The sequence below is a fragment of the Spermophilus citellus genome, assembly GCF_964194105.1.
Source record: "Spermophilus citellus genome assembly, chromosome: 1".
NCBI lineage: Eukaryota > Metazoa > Chordata > Mammalia > Rodentia > Sciuridae > Spermophilus > Spermophilus citellus.
In genome coordinates, this window is record NC_138182.1 from 70,768,963 (window position 1) to 70,790,067 (window position 21,105).

Consider the following 21,105-nt stretch of genomic DNA (forward strand, 5'->3'; position numbering starts at 1 on the left):
TTTCCCTCCCACCTATCATCCCTGTTTAATGTTATTCTTCTTCTCCAGCTCTTCGTCTCTACCCTGTCCTTGGTTACTCCCCTTATATCAAAGAAGACATTTGACATTTGTTTTTTAAGGATTGGCTAGCTTCACTTAGCATAATCTGCTCTAATGCCATCCATTTCCCTCCAAATTCTATGATTTTGTCATTTCTTATTGCAGAGTAATACTCCATTGTGTATAAATACCACATTTTTTTAATCTGAATGGAGAATTTAAAATGTAGGGGGAAAATAATTTTTTAATCTATAATTCTGCCCAGGAAGAAAAAAAGGCTGAAAATATGACTCTAGACTTTTTCAAAGTATGAAACCTCCTACTACTCATCATTCCCCCACCCCAGAAGACAGAGCCTTTACCCTAACCAACTACAACTTACCTCTCATTCACTAGACTCCATATCTCAATCATCAACCATCAGATTTGCCTAACTACTTATATTCCCTTTCTTTACACTGTATTGCAGTCCATATCCATCATCAGAATACTGATCTAGAACTAGTTATGTTCTCTAACTATAAAAGCATGCCCACACCATAAAAAAGTTACACGTTTCTAGCCACTTCAATTCCTACTCATCAACTCAGAACAGATTTAACTATCAACTTGATAAAATGTAGACACCATTATGAATGTTTACTTTCCTTTCATCCATCTTGGCATAATCTCTACTAGGACTTCATTAATTATCCCCCGTTTCATTCTTATTCATTCAGTGATTCATTCATAATCTCTCCCTCTCTCCAATTTCTCACCTCTTTCAGCCTACTGGGCAAAAGAATACAGAATTTACAAATGGCCTGGTTCAGATGTAGGCTCTGTCATTTACCAGCTTTGTGATCTCGGGAAAGTTACTTAAACTTTCTGTGTCTCAGTTCTTTCATATGTAAAATAGGATGAAATAGTATTTCTTTCATTGGATGATAAAGCACTTAAAAATTGTACCTAGGAGTGCTTTAAGCCAAATTATATTGTTATATTGTGTATTATGTACTAGTACAAATATGTAATACCAATTTCATCAGTAGGTACAACTACAATGCACCAATCAAATAAAAAAAAAGGTGGAAAAAAAATCCAAAACAAAAAGACTTATAGTATAAGTATTTTTAGTAAGTGTTAAATAAATTTTATTTATTATTAGTCCCCAAAAAGAAGACTTTGAGTCAATGATTCATGTGCAGTAGCTGTTCTGAGAGATAATTCTTCAGGAAAGGAAAATAACAAGTAAAAGAGGAAAGAGAAGGAAGTCAAGAAAGGTTACATTATAAAACCTTTTACCCAGATGTAAAAAGAGCTTGACCCTACTGGACAACTCTCATAAATGGTACAGAAAATGGCTCAGAGTTATCCCAACTTTAGGTGAGAAATATGAAGTATTTACCTATCAATTTTCCATCTATTATTTGTTGAAATCTTCTCTGAAAACACAAACTCTCCAGCATTTCTGGACTGCCCTGCACAGAGATCAAGCATGGCACTTCTCTGACAGAAAGTCACAGATATTTACAGTAAACAGTATAAAGATAAATAAATACCAAAGGGATATAACTATGACTCTAAGAACATGTGCTATAGTATCTCTAATCCAAAAGATAATTCTTTATCCCCTTCCCTAAGCTACCACTCTCCTTTCCTTTCCAACATGATTTCTAAATACCCTACTCCCTTCTTCATCTAACCTTACTATAGTACTGAAATGTGACTTCTTCAGCATTTTGAAAAAAGAAGGTGAGGGTGAATGGATGTTAGTTCATAAATGATCTCTTAATGCCAACTTTGTGATCAGGCCTTAAACCTCTGTTTAACTGACCTGAAGGAAAAGAGAGTTTGTAAGTAACAGTATGTTCATAAAGAACCCTTGAGCATAATGAACATAACGTAGCTGAGACAAGATTGGGAGAACCTAAGCAGAATACTTTTCAAAATACCATCTAGAGGAAGTTTAGCAACAAACTACAGACTGTGATACCAAATGCAATTTAGGTAATATTTGAAACCACAAGACTGAACTAAACAATGAAGAAAATTTAGGACACTGTCAGTTCATTTGTTGTCACTGTGACCAAAGTACTTGACAAGAACAACTTAGAGGAAGAGAAGTTTATTTTAGGTCTTGATTTCAGGTCTCAGTCCATCATCAGTTTACTTCACAGCTCTGGGCATTAGGTTGAGGCGAAAAACATGGCAGAAGAGTGTGGCAATGGAAAGCTGCTCAGTACATGGCAGCCATGAAGCAGAGAGAGAGAGAAAGCAAGGATCCAGGGACAAGATATAATTCAAGGCCATGCCTCCAATGACTTCTTCTCGTCACACCCCATCTTGTCACATCTGCCTACAGTAACCACCCCGCAATCCATTCAAATTATTAATCCATCATATGGATCAATCTACTAATTAAGTTACAGTTCTCATAACCTGATCATTGCACCTCTGAACATTCCTGCTTTGTCTCATATATATAAGCTTTTGGGGGATACCTCATATCTAAACTACAAAATACCAAGAATGTACTCCTAAAAAACAAGTTCCTCATTCCTTTGCATCTACAAGAAAGGCATTTTCCTTTCTATATTTGAAATCTAATTATCTACTTACATCAATATTCCTTCTTCATTTTCTAACACCAAAATATGTCTAAATCCACTCTATTCCATCAGTATCTAATGCCTTTTCAGAGTTTATTTTTACTGCAATTGCTTCTTTGACAGTGCCTTGCTTTGGGGATCTGCTCCTTTTGATTCCTCTTCTACAATGCTACTAGGGATCTGTTCAAACTGAAAGTTTAATTATATCACTACATTACCTAAAAACCTATGATGATTCCACACTATTGTCATATAAAGCAATACCTGGAACAAAATAATCTGGTCCTAACATATCATTCTAGTCTCATCTCCTACCCACTTAATTCTCATTCACTAGCTCCCCAAACTTCAGTTATTGCCAATATTTGTGTTGATTTTACCTGAATCTACAAGGTACCTACACTGAAGTACCTACCTCCATTTATCTCAAGGGCCAGCAAATTATAGTTCAAAGTCCAAATCTAATCTGTGACCTCTTTTTGTAAACAAAGTTATACACAGCCATGCTCACCTGTTTACATATCGTCTACCAATGCTTTCAAACAAAAACAGGGTGAAATAGTTAAAACAGAGACTGCATGGCCACAAGGCTTAAGTATATGATTATATACATATATCACTGTATACATGCCATATGTAAACACCATAAAGAGTACTTATGTGCCATTAATGTATGATTTTATATACATAAGATAGCAAACAGTATCAGGTGTGATAAGTAGATCCTCAGAGGAAAATAAGAGACTGGGTCTCAAATAACATGAAGAAATAAAGACCCAAACTTGCCAAATTAAATAATGATCATCACACAGATTTCAATAGCTCGATGAATACCAAGTAGGATAGGATAAGCACACACCAAAAAGAAAAAAAAAATCCCAATTTTGCCAATGTGATCAAATTGCTAAAAATGAAAGAGAAAATTAAAAAAATCACAAAAGGAGCTAGAAAAGAGTATTCTGATTCCAGCAAGATGGCATAAACAAAAGACACCTTATCTTCCCCACTGTTTATAACAATACTTTGGGCAAAGTACAAAAAGAGAGGAAGAGAGAAAGGAGAAAAAAACTTATTTGGGGACTCTGAAAAACAAAAAACAGATTGTGGAAAGGAGTCAAACTTGAAAAAGCAACCCATAGGAGCATGAATTTCCCAATTTTATTTTTTTTTTCTCCTTTCTCTAAAGTTTTGCCTACAGGCCAGAAAGTAATCACTGCCCTACAAGGCAACACTCCAGTAGCTAAAAATCCAAGAGAAATCTCTTTCTGGCCAGGGGCTCCTGCATGCTGGAGAATGTGAAGAAGCCCCTTTTCCCACTTCCTCTGGCCAAAAAAAGAAGATTTCTCTTGGAAATTTCTGAAGGAATTTCAGAAGGAAATTCTGAAAAGAGAAAGACAGGGAAAGAGACAAATTAATCCTGTCCATAAACACACATATACATTTTGGACTTACACTGGAGTTGCACAAGTATAAGTCAAACCATATCAACTGCAAATTAATATTTGAACCACCATTGCAGAAGGCAAGACCAAATTTGTCGTCAGAACCTAAATGAGCTGATGATCTGCTAACTGAAACAACAAAAACCAATATTCTCCAGGGAATTATAATAAGCCCAGAAGACTGCAAAACATTTAACATCTAAGATACAACCCAAAATTCTTACAATAAAAAGAGAAAACTATGGTTGATTTCAAAAGAAGAGACAATCAAAAGATGCCAACTTTAAGATAATCCACGTTATAGCTAAAAATAACTTTAGAGCAACAACTATAAATATGCCCCATCAAGTAAAGGCAAAGACAACTGAAGTGCATCGAAAGAAGTTTTAAATTAAGAAAATTATTTTTAATTAGATTGAATATAACAAGTAAAATAAAAAATTTACTTCATGATTCAATAAGAAAATGAAAATGAGAATTCAATAAGAAAATTTTTTAAATTTTTAAAATTCAATAAGAAAATGGATCAATAAAAATACCTAATATACAGTGGATACAGTGGTGCATGCTTGTAATTCAATGACTCAGAAGGCTGAGCAGGAAGATTACAATTTCAAGGTCAGCCTCAAACTCTTAGAAAATTTAAAATTTTATGATAATTGTACTGGAGTTGCTTTTTATAGTCTCCAAGTAATTTTTTCTTTTCCTGTGTGTGTGTGTGTGTGTGTGTGTGCATGCGCGCGCGCACGTGCGCGCAAAGTATCTAGTTGTAAACAATGGATAACAGATAAAAATTAGAGCAGAACATCTTTTAAAAATGGCAGAAAAAAATCCTAAAACAGATGAAAGACACACATGTACATATTCAAGAATTTCCGCATTCTTCAAAGAGGACAAACAAAAAGAAAACAATGGCTAGACACATTAAATCAAACTGCTAAACAGGAAACAAATTCTGAAAACAGATAGAGAAAAATAACAAAATGTACAGGAGAACAGTTCAAGTTGCCAAAAATTTCTTGTCAGAAACCATAGAAATGAAAAGCCTAACAGTTTACTATAGTGCTAAGAGGAAAAAAGCACCTACTCAGAATTCTATGTCCACCTAAAATATCCATTGGGAATGAAAGCAAAGACATTCTCATAAAAACAAAGAAAGTTTATCCCCATCTGACTACTGTACAAGAAATGCTATTGTAAACATTAAGCTGAAATGAAATGTATCTTCAGGATTGAAGGAAGAACCACAGAAATAATAAATACATAGGTAAACAAAATAAAAAACATTTTTCTTTCAGTTCTTTAAAATACATGACTATTACCAGCAAAAATGATGATATCATATGGTGAAGTTTTCAAAGCATGTAGCCACAATATATGACCACACACATCAGTTGAGGAGGGAGAATAAAAAGATGTATATGGTAGAAAGATTTCTCTGTTTTCAGTGAAGCAAAACAACAATAACTCTAGGCTGTGAAGGGTTCGGTACGTTATAATTCCTAGAGCATAAAAAATTAACATAGGAGATATAATCAAAAACACTGTTAATAAAATGTGAAAAAATAATCCAAAAATCACCATGTGACCCAGCTATCCCACATTTTGGTTTATACCCAAAGGAATCAGCATACTACAGTGACACAGCCACATCAATGTTTATTATAGCAGCTCAATTAACAACAGCTAAACTATGGAACCAACCTACATGCTCTTCAACAGATAAATGGATAAAGAAAATGTGGTTTATATGCACAATGGAATATTACTCAGTCTTAAAGAAGAATCAAATTATGGCATTTGCAAGGTGAATGGATGGAGCTGGAGAATATCATGCTAAAAAAACTAAAGGCCAAATGTTTTCTATGATGTGTGAATGCTAATTTACAATAAGGGTGGGAGGGCTAGGGAAAAACAGAGGTAGTTTGGATTGGGCAGAGAGAGAGCAGTAAAGGGAGGGAAGGGTATAAGGAAAAGAAGGATAGTAGAATGAATCAGATATTATTATCTTATGTGCATACATGATTACATGACTGGCGTGATTCTATATTAGGTACAACCAGAAGAATGAGAAGTTATACTTCATTTATATATGATATGTCAAAATGCATTCTACTATTACGCAGCATTACAGAGAATAAAATCATGGCATTTGCAGATAAATAGATGAAGTTGGAGAATATCATGTTAAGTGACATAAGCCAATCCCAAAAAACCAAAGGCCAATATTTTCTCTGATAAGTGGGTGCTGATCCATAATGGGGGTGGAGGGAGGAAGAATGGAGGAACTTTGGATAGGGCAAAGGGGAGGCAGGGAAAGGGATGGACATTGGGTAGGAAAGATGGTGGAATGAGATGGACATCATTACCCTAGGTACATGTATGAAGACACAAATGGTGTGGCTCTACTTTTATACAACCAGAGAAATGAAAAATTGTGCTCCATTTGTGTACTATGAATTGAAATGCACTCTGCTGTCACATATAACAAATTAGAACAAATAAATAAATAAATAATGAAAACTTTAAAGTGGGGCTGAGGTTGTGGCTCAGCAGTAGCATACCCGCCTAACATGCATGAGGCACTGGGTTCCATCCTCGGCACCAAAAAAAATAAATAAATAAAGGTTACTGTGTCCACTTACAAGTAAAATACAAATATTTTTTTAAAAATAAAATAAATAAAAAATAAAAATAAAAAATGCATTCTACTGTTATGTATAACTATTAGAACAAAATTTTTAAAATAATCCAAAAGAAGACAGAAAAGGAGAAAAAAACAAAGGACAAAGAGTTAAATAAACATTAGACAAACAAAATGGCAGACCTAATACCAATCATATCACTAACTTAATTACATTAAATATAAATAATCTAAATGCTTCAATTAAAGGACAAAGTCTCACAGAGTACTTCTGTTTTATAATAGTTTGCAGAGTACTTTTGTTTTATGAGAGGATGGGCAAGGTAATATACATACTGCCCATTCGAGAGAAATTATAAATATAAAAATACAGACCAGTAAAAATTAAATGAACAGAGAAACATAAACATGCAAAAAGTAAGCATAAGAAATCCTGAAGGGCTATTTTATATTAGAAAAATAAATTGATCCCATAGAGTATTACTGGAGAAAAACAGAGATATCACAATGAAAAAAATACATTAGTAATTTTTAACAATTATCAATGTATACAAAGATAATAACAGAGACAAAAGCAAAAATTGACAAAATTAAAAGGCCACAAATTGGTAGTTTTTAATATTTTTCTCTATTTTATACAACTAGACAAAGAAAATACAGACAAAATATCCAAACAACACTATCATCCAACTTTGTATAATTGATATTCATAGAATTCTAAATACAAATATGGCAGAATATACATTCTTTTCAAGCACCTACAGTACAATCACCAAGACAAACACATACCTGGGAACCAACATTTTGTAATGTTAAAAGATCAAAATGTGCATTAGAAAGTTACATATATACACAACACACAAATATATATAAGAAAACACCAAATATCTGAAAATTAAATAACTCTAAATAATGTATAAATCAATTAAGATCACAAAGAAAATTAGACAATTTTGTATGTGTGTGTATGTGTGTGTGTGGTGCTAGGGATCAAACCCAGTGCCTCATGCATGCTACGCAAGCGCTCTACTTTAGAGCCACAACCCCAGCCCAACAATATTTTGAACTAAATTAAAAATACACATCAAGTAAAATGTTTGGTATGCTTCTCAAGCAGAGCTTTGATAAAAAATTAATAGCTTTAAATATTTATATTAAGAAAGAAAAATCTAAAATGTAAGTGACTCTAACTAATGAAACGAGTAAGGGGAAAAAAAGCTAAGCAAACTCAAAGCAGAAAGAAGTAAATTTAATGATAAGAAGAAAGTCAACAAAAAAAAAGAAAACAATCAATAAAATACAAAAGATAAAGTCAAAAGCTGGTTCTTTCCAGTTATAAATAAAATTGACTAACTGCCAGCTAGAATGATAAAGTGGCGGAAAAAAACAATGACGAAAATATTATCACAAAAGAAAAAGGAGCCATCACTACAGATCCCATGGACATTAAAAGAAAAATAAAGGAACACTATAAATGACTCTGGGCTCACAAATATGATAATCTAGATAAAATAGAATAATTCCTTGAAAGAGACAATCTGTCAAAACTCACAAAGAAATAGGTAAGCTTAACTGTCTATACTATTTGAAGAAAGTGAATCAATCATTAATAATCTTCCAAAATAAAAAGCCCCACAAGTTCATTAGTGAATCCCTATCAAACTTTTAAGGAAGAAATCATATAAATTATCTACAATATCTTTCAAAGGACAGAATCAGAAGGAATACTTCCCAAATTATTTTACAAGGATAATATAACTCTAATATTAAAATCAAAGACATTACAACATCTAAAGACAATCAGTCTCTCTCATGAGAACAGTTCCAAAAAATCCTCAGCAAAATGTTGGCAAATCAAATATTTCAATATATAAAAAAAAGTTAGATGCAACCAAATCAGATTTATCCAGGTATACAATGTCTGAAAAAAATTAATGTAATCTATCACATCAACAGGCTAAGAATGATAAGTTGCAGGCTCATATCAATAGATGCAGAAAAAGGATTTGACAAAAGCCAACCTCTCACTAGTGATAAACATAGCTCAGTGGTAGAGCACTTGCCTAGCATGTGTGAGGTATTGGGTTCGATTCTCAGCACCACATATAAATAAATAAAGATCCCCCAACTAAAAAATATTAAAAAAAAAAAAAACCTCTCAGCAACTGGAAATCAAGGGGCAATGCCTCAATGTAATAAAGAATAACTACCAATAACCCTACTGCTAGCTGGGCACAGTGGCACATGCCTGTAATTCCAGCTTCTTGAAGACTGATGCAGGAGGCTCTCCTGTTCCAGGCCAGCCTGACAACTATTGAGACCTTGCTGCAAAATAAAAAAAATAAAAGGGCTGGAGATGTAGTTCAGTGGTAGAGCAAACCAGAGTTCAATCCCCACTATCACTACAACAAAAACAACCCTACTGCTACATCACACTTCATGGTGAAAAATTAGAAACTTTCTCAGTAAGATAAGGAACAATGTAGGCATGGATGTATTCCCTCTCCATTCTTTATCAACATCAGACTAACAGTCTAAGCTAATAAAAATAAAAATAGAAATAAAAAAAGAAAAGGAAAGGAAAAATATACAGATTGGGAAGGAAAAAATAAGTTGTTTGAAAATAACACGATTGATTGCAGAAAATCCAAAAGAAGAGATTAAAAACTTGATTAATAAGAGATTATAGTACAGTTGCATGATACAAGGTTAATATACAAAAGTCAATTATTTTCCTATTCCAGCAATAGAGTTTGAAATTTATATATATATATATATATATATATATATATATATATATATATATATCTCCAGCCCAAACAATGAAATACACAGGCATAAATCTAACAAACTATGTACAAAAGCTATACGAAGAAAATGACAAAACTCTGATGAAAGAAATCAACAACAACTAAATAAATGGAGAAATATCTATAACTGTTGATAGGACGGCTCAATATTATTAAACTGTCAGTTCTTCTCAATCTGATCTGTAGATCCAATGCGATCCTAATAAATACTCCCCAAAGATAGTTTCAAGAGCAAACTAACACTGACAATTTCTCTGACAATTTTTCCAACGTTATGGAAGATTCTCTTTATCTCTGGCTAGCATTCCTGCTAGTCCAAACCATTTGACTGACCTCATGTAGTGGTCATCAGGACTTTCTCATGTCCCTTTATCATCATCATTGGACAAGGAGGTATCAAGAGATATTCCTCAGATCACCTACATACCAAACATCTGTGCTCTACTGTGTAACAGCAGTCCTTCCTCCTCCAGATAAACAGGTATATCATCCCTACCCAGAGACTTCTTACTGTAGAAAAGAAGACCCACATCTTTGCAGCAGCTGTAGCTTCAATTATAATAGGATTCTTGCAGCATCTTCTATTGGAAATGTTTCTCATCTGATAACAGTATCCTTTATTTCCCTAGCAGTCAGAGCTATGGAGATGAGAAGCATAGATTTCCCAGGTGTATCATGGAGAGTGATGCTAAGTAGAGCCACTCCTATTTTTCATGTGTTCTTCTTAAGATTGGAAGCATGGGAGGATAGCACCCCATCCTTGCAGGATACTAGGTCCAAGCTCCAGGATATCATTATCAGTTCTTCCATCAGAAGAGATTTTAATAATCTATTAAGTCAGCAGCTTCTGGCTGGTATGGTACATGATGAGATAAATGGATCTCATGAATCCTTCTTTGCTATAAAGTGGATCCCTCGTCTCAAATGATCCATGTGCTTAGCTAGTAGTGTTGGATGAGCTCCTGCAAGCTGGAAAAGTACACTCATACTCAGAAAATAAGTCAAATCCAGTCAAAATGAACTATAGTCCTTTCCAAGGTATAAGAAGTGGTTGATCTCCTTGAAGGTTGTTCCCTGCTGCTGTTAGGCTAGACATTCAATAGAAGCAGCAGTTGCTACACCAACACTGACAAACAGAAACCCTCTATTGAACTCATGCACAGCCATCATCAGTAATTTTTCCACATACTCACAGACCAAAAAAAATTACCTAACAGTAATATTTATAAAATAATTAGATACAAATAATTAATAATAATTTATGTGCTATCACTTTAGTGGTTCTTTGAAAAAGGACACACATAATTTGAAACAAAATATACTTTTTATTCTTATACAATGACAACTACTTAATTATAGGACATTTATACCTGTTGGGCACCGTAAAAACTTCTCAAACTTAGAATCTGAGATTGAACATGCCACCCTCTTTTGATGTTCCACATTTCTGTACATGATTTATATCACAACAACCAACTTCACAAAAATATGACAATATTGAAAGGAATGTAGTATGATCGAATGTCAAAAACATTTACTACCTCAAGCTAATAGTTTATGACAGATGTTACCATGTTTCTTTTGAAATTCTGAAATAGTAGATGGCATACCAGTGCATTTGCTGTGGTACACTGAGGTGCCTTGGTGCAGTTGGAAATCAGTGTACATGTGTGTCTGTGTGTGTATACAGTTCCTTCCTCCCTGGGTCCAGCACCTACAAGTAGATTTGTTGAAAATTAACTCTAGTTATTGGTTAATCTTCATGCAAGCACCTTTTAGCCAGCAGAAGTAGGCCAATTTGAAAGCCCCCAGGGTTCAAGCAAATTTGGGGGTTCACAGTTTTCAAGAGCATCAATTTAGATATCTCAGCCTAAGGGCGAGGGGTGCATCCTTTCCTAACCAGAATAGTGACCCTGGCATTAACAGAGGGTCAGTGTTGTGAATTAAACATACCCTGGACCTTTGCTATCCTTACAATTTAACCTCTTTCCTCCTACTGGAGGTTTTCCTTTATATGCTGCTAATAAAAATGTTTCTTTTTACATTTTTCCCCAAATTATCTTCAGCTTTTCATCATCTTTCTCCAACCCATCAATGTTGCTCACCAATACCCCTCTCATTACATTGTCCTAATAATAAATAACCTCCCTCTCTCAAAAGCCCAAGATAGTGTTCCACTTCCACAGAAACTGCATTCCAATTCACACCAGTGAAAATTCTAACAGTGGAACAGCCACAGTACTTGACAAGGATTAACAGCATCAGGTCTCCACTGATACTTCAGAATGGGGTTCTCATTGCCAGCCAGTACATAAATCTAGCTCCAAAGTCAGTCTGTGTGTGTGTGTGTGTGTGTGTCTCTCTCTCTGTCTCTCTCTCTCTCTCTCTCTCTCTCTCATAGGACTAGGGATTGAACCCAGAGATACCTCTGAGTTACATCCTAGCCCTTTTTATTTTCTTCCTTCAAGACAAGGTCTTGCTAAGTTGCCCAGGCTAGCCGCGAACTTGCAATCCTTCTGCCTCAGCCTTCCCAACTGCTGGAATGACAGGTCCACTGCAAAGTGTCATTTTGAAATCTACTTCCTCAGAATATTCCTGGTACCACCTGGGTAGAGTCCCTCAGGAAAGACTAAAATGAAGATGTGCACACTCAGAAATATATTGTGGAGTGCTCTCAGAATCTACAGCTGTGAGGCAATGAATGGAGTAGGACTGAGCAGTCAAATGAGCGACCTATGATGTAGTCACAGGAAGAGCTTGACAAGTCCCAAGAGGAACTAAGGTGAAGGGATGGGCTTTCAAAGTTACCTTGCCTTAGGGCAAAAGAGCCAGGCATTTATACACCTACACAGAAAAGATACTGGCTTCACAAGAAGGGAAGGCTTGCCTTTGGCAGAGGAAGCTCTGTTAGCTCAAGGCAATGCCTGGGGGAAAAACTCAGCTATAATTAGCTTTAGCTACTAATACTCCCATAAAGCTAGAGGAAAATGTGCTAAACTGGGTATGGAGAGAGATCTGGGGCCTAGTAGCACCTGCCACACCACCACTGGACTATGACAGCAATTGGGTTAGTGAGGGAAGGCAGTTAAGCATTTGCTCTGCTTTCTTAGGAGAAACTACAGTTGATAAGAGTAAATTTTTCTTTACAAAAGAGCTCTAGCTAACAAACATAGAAGGAATAATAAAATTATAGGGAAAAATTATCATTTTTAAATCCCTAATAAAATTACTGACTCAGGCAAGGATTATTAAAGGATGCTAAAACCATTAGGTGAAAGATATTCAGTGTGCTGAAGTCATTAGCGCATGATTATGTACTCCTTACAAATGGAAAAAGTAAGGTCTAGTGGGTACCATGTTACCCAAGTAATCAGACTCAGCACCATTTTATAGTGAAATAAACTGACAACCTCTGATGGAAGCAACACACAGTATTCAACATTATATACAAAATATCCTTGCTAAAAATGTCTAAACAAAATCTAATGAAACCTTAAGAGATGAACAGTAGCGGGGGCCCTGCCCTTAAGGAGCTAAATTTATATGACATTATAGAAAAGGTTAAATATTAGTGACAAAAAGTGGTCATGATAGCCAGGGGTTAGAAGGAAGGACTAAGGAAACATTCCGAAGTGATGGAGATGTTCTATACTTGATTATGATGATGGTTCCAAGATTCTTCAAATGAATATTTAAAGAGAGTGTACTTTATGCATACTTTAGTATACATAAATTAAACCTCAATTAACCTTACTAACCCCTCCCCCAAAATCCTGCAAATTTAGTGTTTTTGAGAAAAACATGAGACCATTCTGTTGTTTTGTTTTTTAGTGTCAGGAATTAAATCCAAGGGCCCTTAAGCACTGAGCCACATCCCCAGTACTTTTTATTTTTAATTTTGAGGCAGGGTCTCACTAAGTTGCTTAGGGCCTCACTAAATTACTGAGACTAGCTTTGGACTTGTGATCCTCCTGTCTCAGCCTCCAAAGTCGCTGGGATTATAGGCGTGTGCCACCACACTGGGCTTATTCTGTTGATTTTTAAACAAATATTGTAAAATGTGAAAGTATTTTTAAATTAACATTTTTATTTTCTTTTTAAGACCCCAAACAAGATTGTTCTCTTTTTTGAACTGAGAAACTAATTCATTTCACATTTCTACCTTCCATATGCCAACAGAGCAGTCTTTGAATTAACACTGAATTATACATTGTATAGGACTCCACAGATGTAATAACTATATCAAGAAAATTACTACCTATTCATAAATACATCCTACATCACTTCTTAATACACTACTATACTCCACATCATTTACAACCACAAGAATGGTGAGTTATACACCATGTCAGTATGATGTCAAAATACATTCTTCTGTCATGTATAACTAAAAAGTACAAATTAAAAAAATAAAATAAAGGGCTGGGGATGTGGCTCAAGTGGTAACACGCTCGCCTAGCATGTGTGAGGCACTGGGTTCGATTCTCAGCACCACATAAAAATAAAATAAAGATACTGTGTCCACCTAAAACTAAAAAAATAAAATAAAATACACTCCAATTTTCCTAGCTGTAAACCATCAGGGTTAGCCAGGCTTGGTGGCACATGCCTATAATACTAGTGGCTCAGAAGGCTAAGGCTGAGGATCTCAAGTTCAAAGCCAGCCTCAGCAAAAGTGAGGTGCTCCTAAGCAACTCAGTGAGACCGTTTCTCCAAATAAAATATAAAATAGGTCTGGGGATGCGGCTCAGCCATGAGTGTTCCCACTACCAAAAAAAAAAAAAAAGTCATCTCTTTTTTTTTTTTTAGTTGTTGACAGACCTTGTTTTATTTATTTATATGTGTTGCTGAGAATTGAACCCAGTGTCTCACACTTGCCAGGCAAGCGTGCTACCGCTGAGCCACAGCCACAACCCTAAAATCTAATTCTTAACTTGCTCTTCAAGATGTCCTGCACTCCTGCACTTTTAGCCAAAGCCTCCATTTTCAGAATGAATTCCCACTCCTCTCCCTCTTGATACCTACAGCATTAACAAAAATCTCACCATTACCTACCCACAAACTGTTTTTCGTCTCTACTCATACATTTGAGCAGGCCTAGTGCCACCCTTTTCATAATAGGTCATGCTTTCTTAGCTACTTCATTTAACACTTTCACAAAAGTATCTGCTTCTATGTCTTTCACTCCTAGATAGAAAATACACTCAAATCTAGGAACAGGGATGTATAAATCTTTATAAGACCAACAATTAGGGCTAAGTAATAATCCCTGAATATTTGTTAGATTAACTGACTATTTAACCTCTTTCAACTAGAATCCCTTGTGCCTGTAGGATGGGCTCAAATACCATTTCTCACAAGAAAAAAAAAAAAAAGATGAAAGAACTATGCTGGTTTAAATAGCTTACACAAGAAAAGCAATTCACCATTTTGGTCACAATCTCCTTTATTGTTTCCACTAACTTTGTTCTACCACTGCAAAACCCAGATATCCTGACTCCTCTTTATTCCGTAGTCTATCAGCTCCTTCCTAGCATTACTGCCCTTTTCACCAAATAGTCAAACATAGTGACCAAAAACCTTCAATGTCTATTTTTCTTTGACTTCCAGTCACACTTTAACCTTGAAACAATCAATTAGAAGTTATTCCATGTCTCCTTTGAGTGTAAAAGTTTATGATTGAAATTTTAACATTTTATAGGCACTTACCATGTGTGGGCACAATGTCCTTTGCAAAACCCTATGTTACATGTAAAGAAACAGACCAAAAAAACCTCTTAACTTGCCCAATTCAACACATTAAAAAAAGTAAAACTGGCATTTGAACTAAGGCAGTCAGCCTCCATAGCTCTAACATCCAGCCATTGAGCTATGATGCTTCCGAAATGCAAGGCTATTCCACTTACACTCAGAACTGATCAAACAATCATTTCCTGTCAACCCTTTCCCCAAAAGAATGTTCCAATTTTGATAAGTCTCATTCATTCAAAAACATGTTTACTCAGTCACCGAATGAGTTATTTCCACATTCAACGCTGTCATTGAGACCAAAAGCAAGAGTAAAAGACAAGATCCTTGTCTTCAAGTCCTCAAAGCCCTCACTCTCAGCAAACAAATCAAAACAGGAATTTGCATTTTACATGGAAGTTACACAATGCACTCAAAGTTTCATAACTAGCAAATAATACAGCCAGGATTTAAAAACCAGTCAGCATCAGAGTCCAAGTTTGTTAGTATCTCATCAAGGTCACAGATATTCCATTAGGCTTTAATCATTCAGTTTCTCAACCCCATACTACTAAAATACAATCTATACTGATCAATTCATTCAACTGTGGTTGGAAATCACTCCCAATGTTTTTGTTCCTTGTACACAACATGCTTGTTCCCATCTCAGAACCTTTATAATTTCCTAAACACTCTTCCTCTAGATCTGCCTCCTCATGACTATATTTCAACTTAAACACCAGCTATCAAAGATCTTTCACAATCATGTCCCTTAAAACAACCCAACTACAAATGCTCTATCACATGAAATTGGCTGTATTTCCTACATAGTTACCTATCACTAACTGAAATTACCAGTTGTCTATTTCTCCCACTAAAGTGGAAGTTCTGACAGTAGAGACCTTATTTATTGAGCTCACTGCTACATCTTCAGCCCCTACAATGGTGCCAGGCACACAGTAGGCCCTTTATATTTACAGGATGAATGTCACAAAAACGTGCTAGACATTCAGATTACCAAAATGAATGAATATCATCCTCCACAAACTCCCAGTCTGTATATTTCCTCCCTGTCTAAATAAAGACCAGCCCCTATTCTTCTCAACAAACTAACTTTTCACCTATCAACTTAAACTTGCTCCTGAGATAATCCACTGATGTTTCAATCAATTATCCCCCCCTCAATTCTTTAATCTCTCCCTCTGCACTTACCCTCCCATATTTTAATACCCTACCAGCCTCCAACACTTCCTGATTCTTTCTTCAATCCTGATCTCCCCCAGGCTATTCCCATTCACTCACTCCTCACCCCATCCCTCTACTATAATCTTTTCCTAAAACTTCTCAGTGACCTAGAACGTGTGATTAACTTTCTTCAGCACTTAACCCTTCTGAAAAACACTTTCCATCTATTTTCCTAGGGCCAGAGATGTTATCCTCTCTTGATTCTCTTTTTAATTTTCTGATCTCTTTTTTAGTTTCCTTATCTCCTTTCTCTCACACCTTCAAACTTTTTGATCACTAAAACTCCATCTATTCTCATTCCATTCTCTAACTAAAGCTTTAAACAAATAATTATATCACGCATTAAGCTCTTCTTTTCCATTCATCTTTAATAAAATATGTGATCGAATCCTTAATCAAACTTCAATAAAGAGTAGCTGCAAGCTAAAACTTAGAAAAAAATAAGGCAAACTATCATAAACAATAATGTTATAAACAAGCATTAGTAGATAATATCAATATCATAAGTCTGGCTTCAGTATTTCTTGAAATACCTAAACCAAAGTGATTTCTCATCACTTTGTACCAAAATAAACCAAAGACTAAAGATCATTCACAAATTTTATGTACATGATTAACCAATATTAATTTTGTCTAATAACTGTTAATAATTTCTAGATTCACAGAAATCACATTATTGTACAAATAAAGTAGTTGAAAGTCAAAACAGGAATATACCAGTCACAAATTATTGTATAAGTCTGGGAAAAAAACATAAAATAATTTTAAACCTTTGAGAGATATAATAATTTTTGAGTGTCACAATTCAGAGACTTGAAGCTCAAAACTATACCTAATTATCAGAGCAAACTCTCTCTGTGGTTTTGTGTTATTTCAAAAACATTAGCAAGAAACAGACTTGCACCATTCTGGCTTTCAGTCTAGGTAGCAAAGGGCAGTTACACATCTTTACATATCCATATGATAAAATTATTCATGTGCTCAATTCCATAAACAATCATACACATGAGAAAAGAAGGGTGTGAACAAAGCTCCATCTTCACAACTGTCTCAATGGAAAAAGCACAATGCATACTGATAAACTACAAATACCTGACTTACAGCCTAACCACTCAGGAATGGAAGAAAAAAGAGATCTGGTTATTACCTAATAAACTGCATATTCAGTAATACTGTATACTCATTTGACAAACCCTACTATGCTTTCCTAATGCACTGCAAGAAGCTGTGGGAAGAAATGAAGGCAACTCCCAATTATCACTGTCAAAGCTGCTGAAACAAGTCAGTCACCATCCTTCAGGGTGTGTGGCAAGTAAGGGCATGGGAAAGAAAACAATGGGAGAGCCCTTGGCAAAAAAAAGGTACCCACATTTAAAGAAAAAGAAAATGAAAGTGAATGAGCATCTACATGGAGGAAGCTAAAGGTGCAGGCTTTAAATGAACAAGATCTAGGAGCTAATCAAATTTTCTAACTGATAGCAGTTGTACATTATACCAGTTGTCATATTTTGAAGTTTTTCAGCTTTCCTTTTTCCCACAAAATCCCCTCTACTCTATAAGTACCGGAGGAAATAGAACAGAAAATGAAGGGAAATGGCCGATGGGATATGAGAACACAAGAGCAGCTACAAACACATTTCTAGAAGGCCAAAAGGCCCAGTTATCTAAATACAGCTCTGAAAATCTTTATTAGACACTTTCTCATCTACATATCTACATAAATCTCCATCTGCAACTCTTATTCATAAATCTCTTAAAACGAAACGTCTAGCCTGATAATCTAAAACTCATTCTACAAATAATGACACTAACCTTAACCTATACCATTGCTCCCCTTAGAAAAAGGCAGACTTCTTCCATTGAGAGTAGCAAAGAGAGAAAAGAATGTCATCTGGGGGCGTGCAAAATAACATTGCCGCAGAGACACTGGAAACGCCACTTTCCTCACCACTCTCGCAATTTCTATTCGTGTTACCTTTTTATCCTCTACCTATGCCTCCTCCTTCCTCAACAATACACACACGTGTCACAAATGACCAGCACCATCATCTTTTCTAGCATCACAGGCTACGCTCCCACCCTCCATAAATCCCCACATAGACAGACAGACATACACACACATGCGCGCGCGCGCGCGCGCGCGCACACACACACACACACACACACACACACACGGAGGTGACACTACAGCCACCGCACCCTCTCATCTCGATAAGTGCTCTACCACCAGCATCAAGCGCCCACTGAAAGACAGCTCAGTATACACATACATGGATACACACACGGATGCACACACACGGGTGCACACGCGACATGTGGCACAAGTAAAGAAACGCACCTGGAGGCCGGGTGTCCAGCGCTGCTCCCCCCCAGGTCCCTGTCACTGAGCGCAGCTGTGTAAATCCTCCGGTAGCGGTCGGCCAGGGCCCGTCCTGACAGCAGCAGCTGGTAGTGGCCCCGGGAGTCCAAGGTGGGCAGCCCCAGCCCCAGCCCCGCAGCAGCCACGGAGCCCTCGGGAACCGACATGAAGAGCGCCCCAGGCGCCGGGGAGGAAGAGATTGTGGCGGCTGGGAAGAAACCCTCCCCGCCAGGCCCCGAGGAGGAGGCGGCGGGGGAGGCAGTCGCTGCGCACATCATCATCCTCGCCGCCGCCGTCGCCGCCTCGTCCCCGCGGGCCGGGCGGGCAGACACGCGCGCGCACTTACACCCCTTGCCAACGACGACGGCTCTGGCGGCGGCCTCTGGCTCCCGCAGCAGGGAGACTACAAAGACAGCGACCTCCTCCTCCTTCTCCTCCTTCTCCTCCTCCCCCCCGCGCCGCCCTCGCCGCTACTGGGGCCGCTCATCTAACCCCGCCACCCCGGGTGTGTAAGGAGGAGGCGGTGCCGCCGCTGCCGCCGCCACCGCTGCCACCACCGGGGGTACCCGCAATGGGAAGCTGCCGGCCTCACTGAGCATGCGCCAGGCCTTGCACATGCTCAGTAACTCGAGTCCGTCTCCTCCCACCCCGCCCCTCCTCTACCACTGCTCCCTCCGCCTCTGGGCTTGGGGTGTGGGGGCGGTCTGGCGGTGCGGAATCTACAGAAAAATCCACTTCTCCGTGTTTTACTAGCAGCATGAGCAACTAAAAGGAGACGGTGCTTGGAAGGCTGTCAGATAAGGGCCCCTGCCTTCAGGTACTGTTCCATCCAGTTGAAAGAACAAGAACCTGAAAGAGGGAACGTGCCCATCACCAGAGGATTATGCTCTCCTGCTTCCTTTTCCCTGAGTCGTTGCTGCCAACAGGAAGATTCCTTGTGAATGGTGCTGATTAATTCAGAATTCAAGATAGAAATGACCATCCGAATCCCGTCCGCCTTTGTATTTTGGATTTTTTATCATTAGGATTTAAGTCTCTTGAAACAGCATCACTTACAAAGAGGTAGTAATCAGATATATTCTTTTTTTCTGTGAAGATATAATTAATACACTGACATTCCCAATAGAGAGTCATTCCCAAATTCTTGTTCTCGTCATTTATATCAGAGTTAAATAAACCTTAATGCAATAATGTTTTTCCTAAATATTATTTTGTTCATTCCTCACTCACCCGGAGGGTGCACTTTTATCTCTTGACAGTGGTCACTATCTTTCTCTGCCTGTACTTACATTATTAAAGATGATTCTTGAATATGACTTGAAACTATAATTGTAACTAAGACTGTATAACATCTGTAAATCTCAGAGCTACCAATGATCTTATCCTTGTTATTTATAAAAATGTATCATTTGCAGAGTGCTCTGTTCCAAGTTATTCTACTAACCTCATCTACATAAATGTTCTAAAAGCATGTGCCAATGCCCAGTGTTTTTTTTTCTTTTTGACTCTCAATTTCAAGAGTTTGCCTGATTAATTTACAATTCTGACAAAATAATTTTCAAGTGCTATCATCACAGTATCTTTCATCTGCTTACTACTTCTTATCTGTTCCTCTTCTTTAAATGGCTTTATCTCTAAGAAAAAAAAAGAAGTCTTGCTTAGTTTTTGAAAGTACAAAAAAGAGTGGAGAAGTAAATTAATTCTTACTTTGGAGAAGTAAGGTGCTAAAAAGAGTGAATGTTATCTGGAGTTTTAAATGATAGATGTAATGTCATTTAGAATTTTTTTAAAAAGATATCTAGAAATGAGATAATGAAAATACAGGAACAAAAGGCAGACATGGAGAATCAATATTTTAATACCTATTCAACAAATTTTGCACTTTTTGTTTCCTCAGCTCTAAGTAATATCAGAGTTTATGTTTATTTTTGTCTTCCTTAGTCCCTCGTCTGGAACTTCACACATAATAAGTATGCAATATATGCTTTGTTAAACTAAATTTCTATCCAGATGCTTCAGCACAGTTACAAACCCTACTGTAGAACAGGAAGTTCCCACACCCTACCACCACCTTGGAGGAGAACCAAGACACTGGCTCTACACTCTAAGGGTGGAGTTCAAGTCCAGACAAGTAGGCTCTGCAAAGGTGCATTAGTATTGCAAAAGTCATCAGGATAGCTAAAAGACTCTAAAATCAGACAACCTTGGATTTGGACCTGGACTCGGTGCTACTTACTATTTTATATCT

General features: G+C 36.9%; 1 protein-coding gene across 11 annotated transcripts in view; it reads right to left on the minus strand.

Moving 5' to 3' along the window:
• MYCBP2 (MYC binding protein 2) overlaps window positions 1-19,440 on the minus strand; it is a 295,622-nt gene extending 276,182 nt beyond the window's left edge. For all 11 annotated transcript variants that reach the window (XM_081291229.1, XM_081291222.1, XM_081291231.1 and 8 more), the window contains exon 1: window positions 18,837-19,440. In XM_081291229.1, the coding sequence (XP_081147355.1) occupies window positions 18,837-19,138 (302 nt within the window). In that variant the 5' untranslated portion in view covers window positions 19,139-19,440. The remainder of the gene's footprint in view (window positions 1-18,836) is intronic.
• Window positions 19,441-21,105: the final 1,665 nt, after the last annotated feature.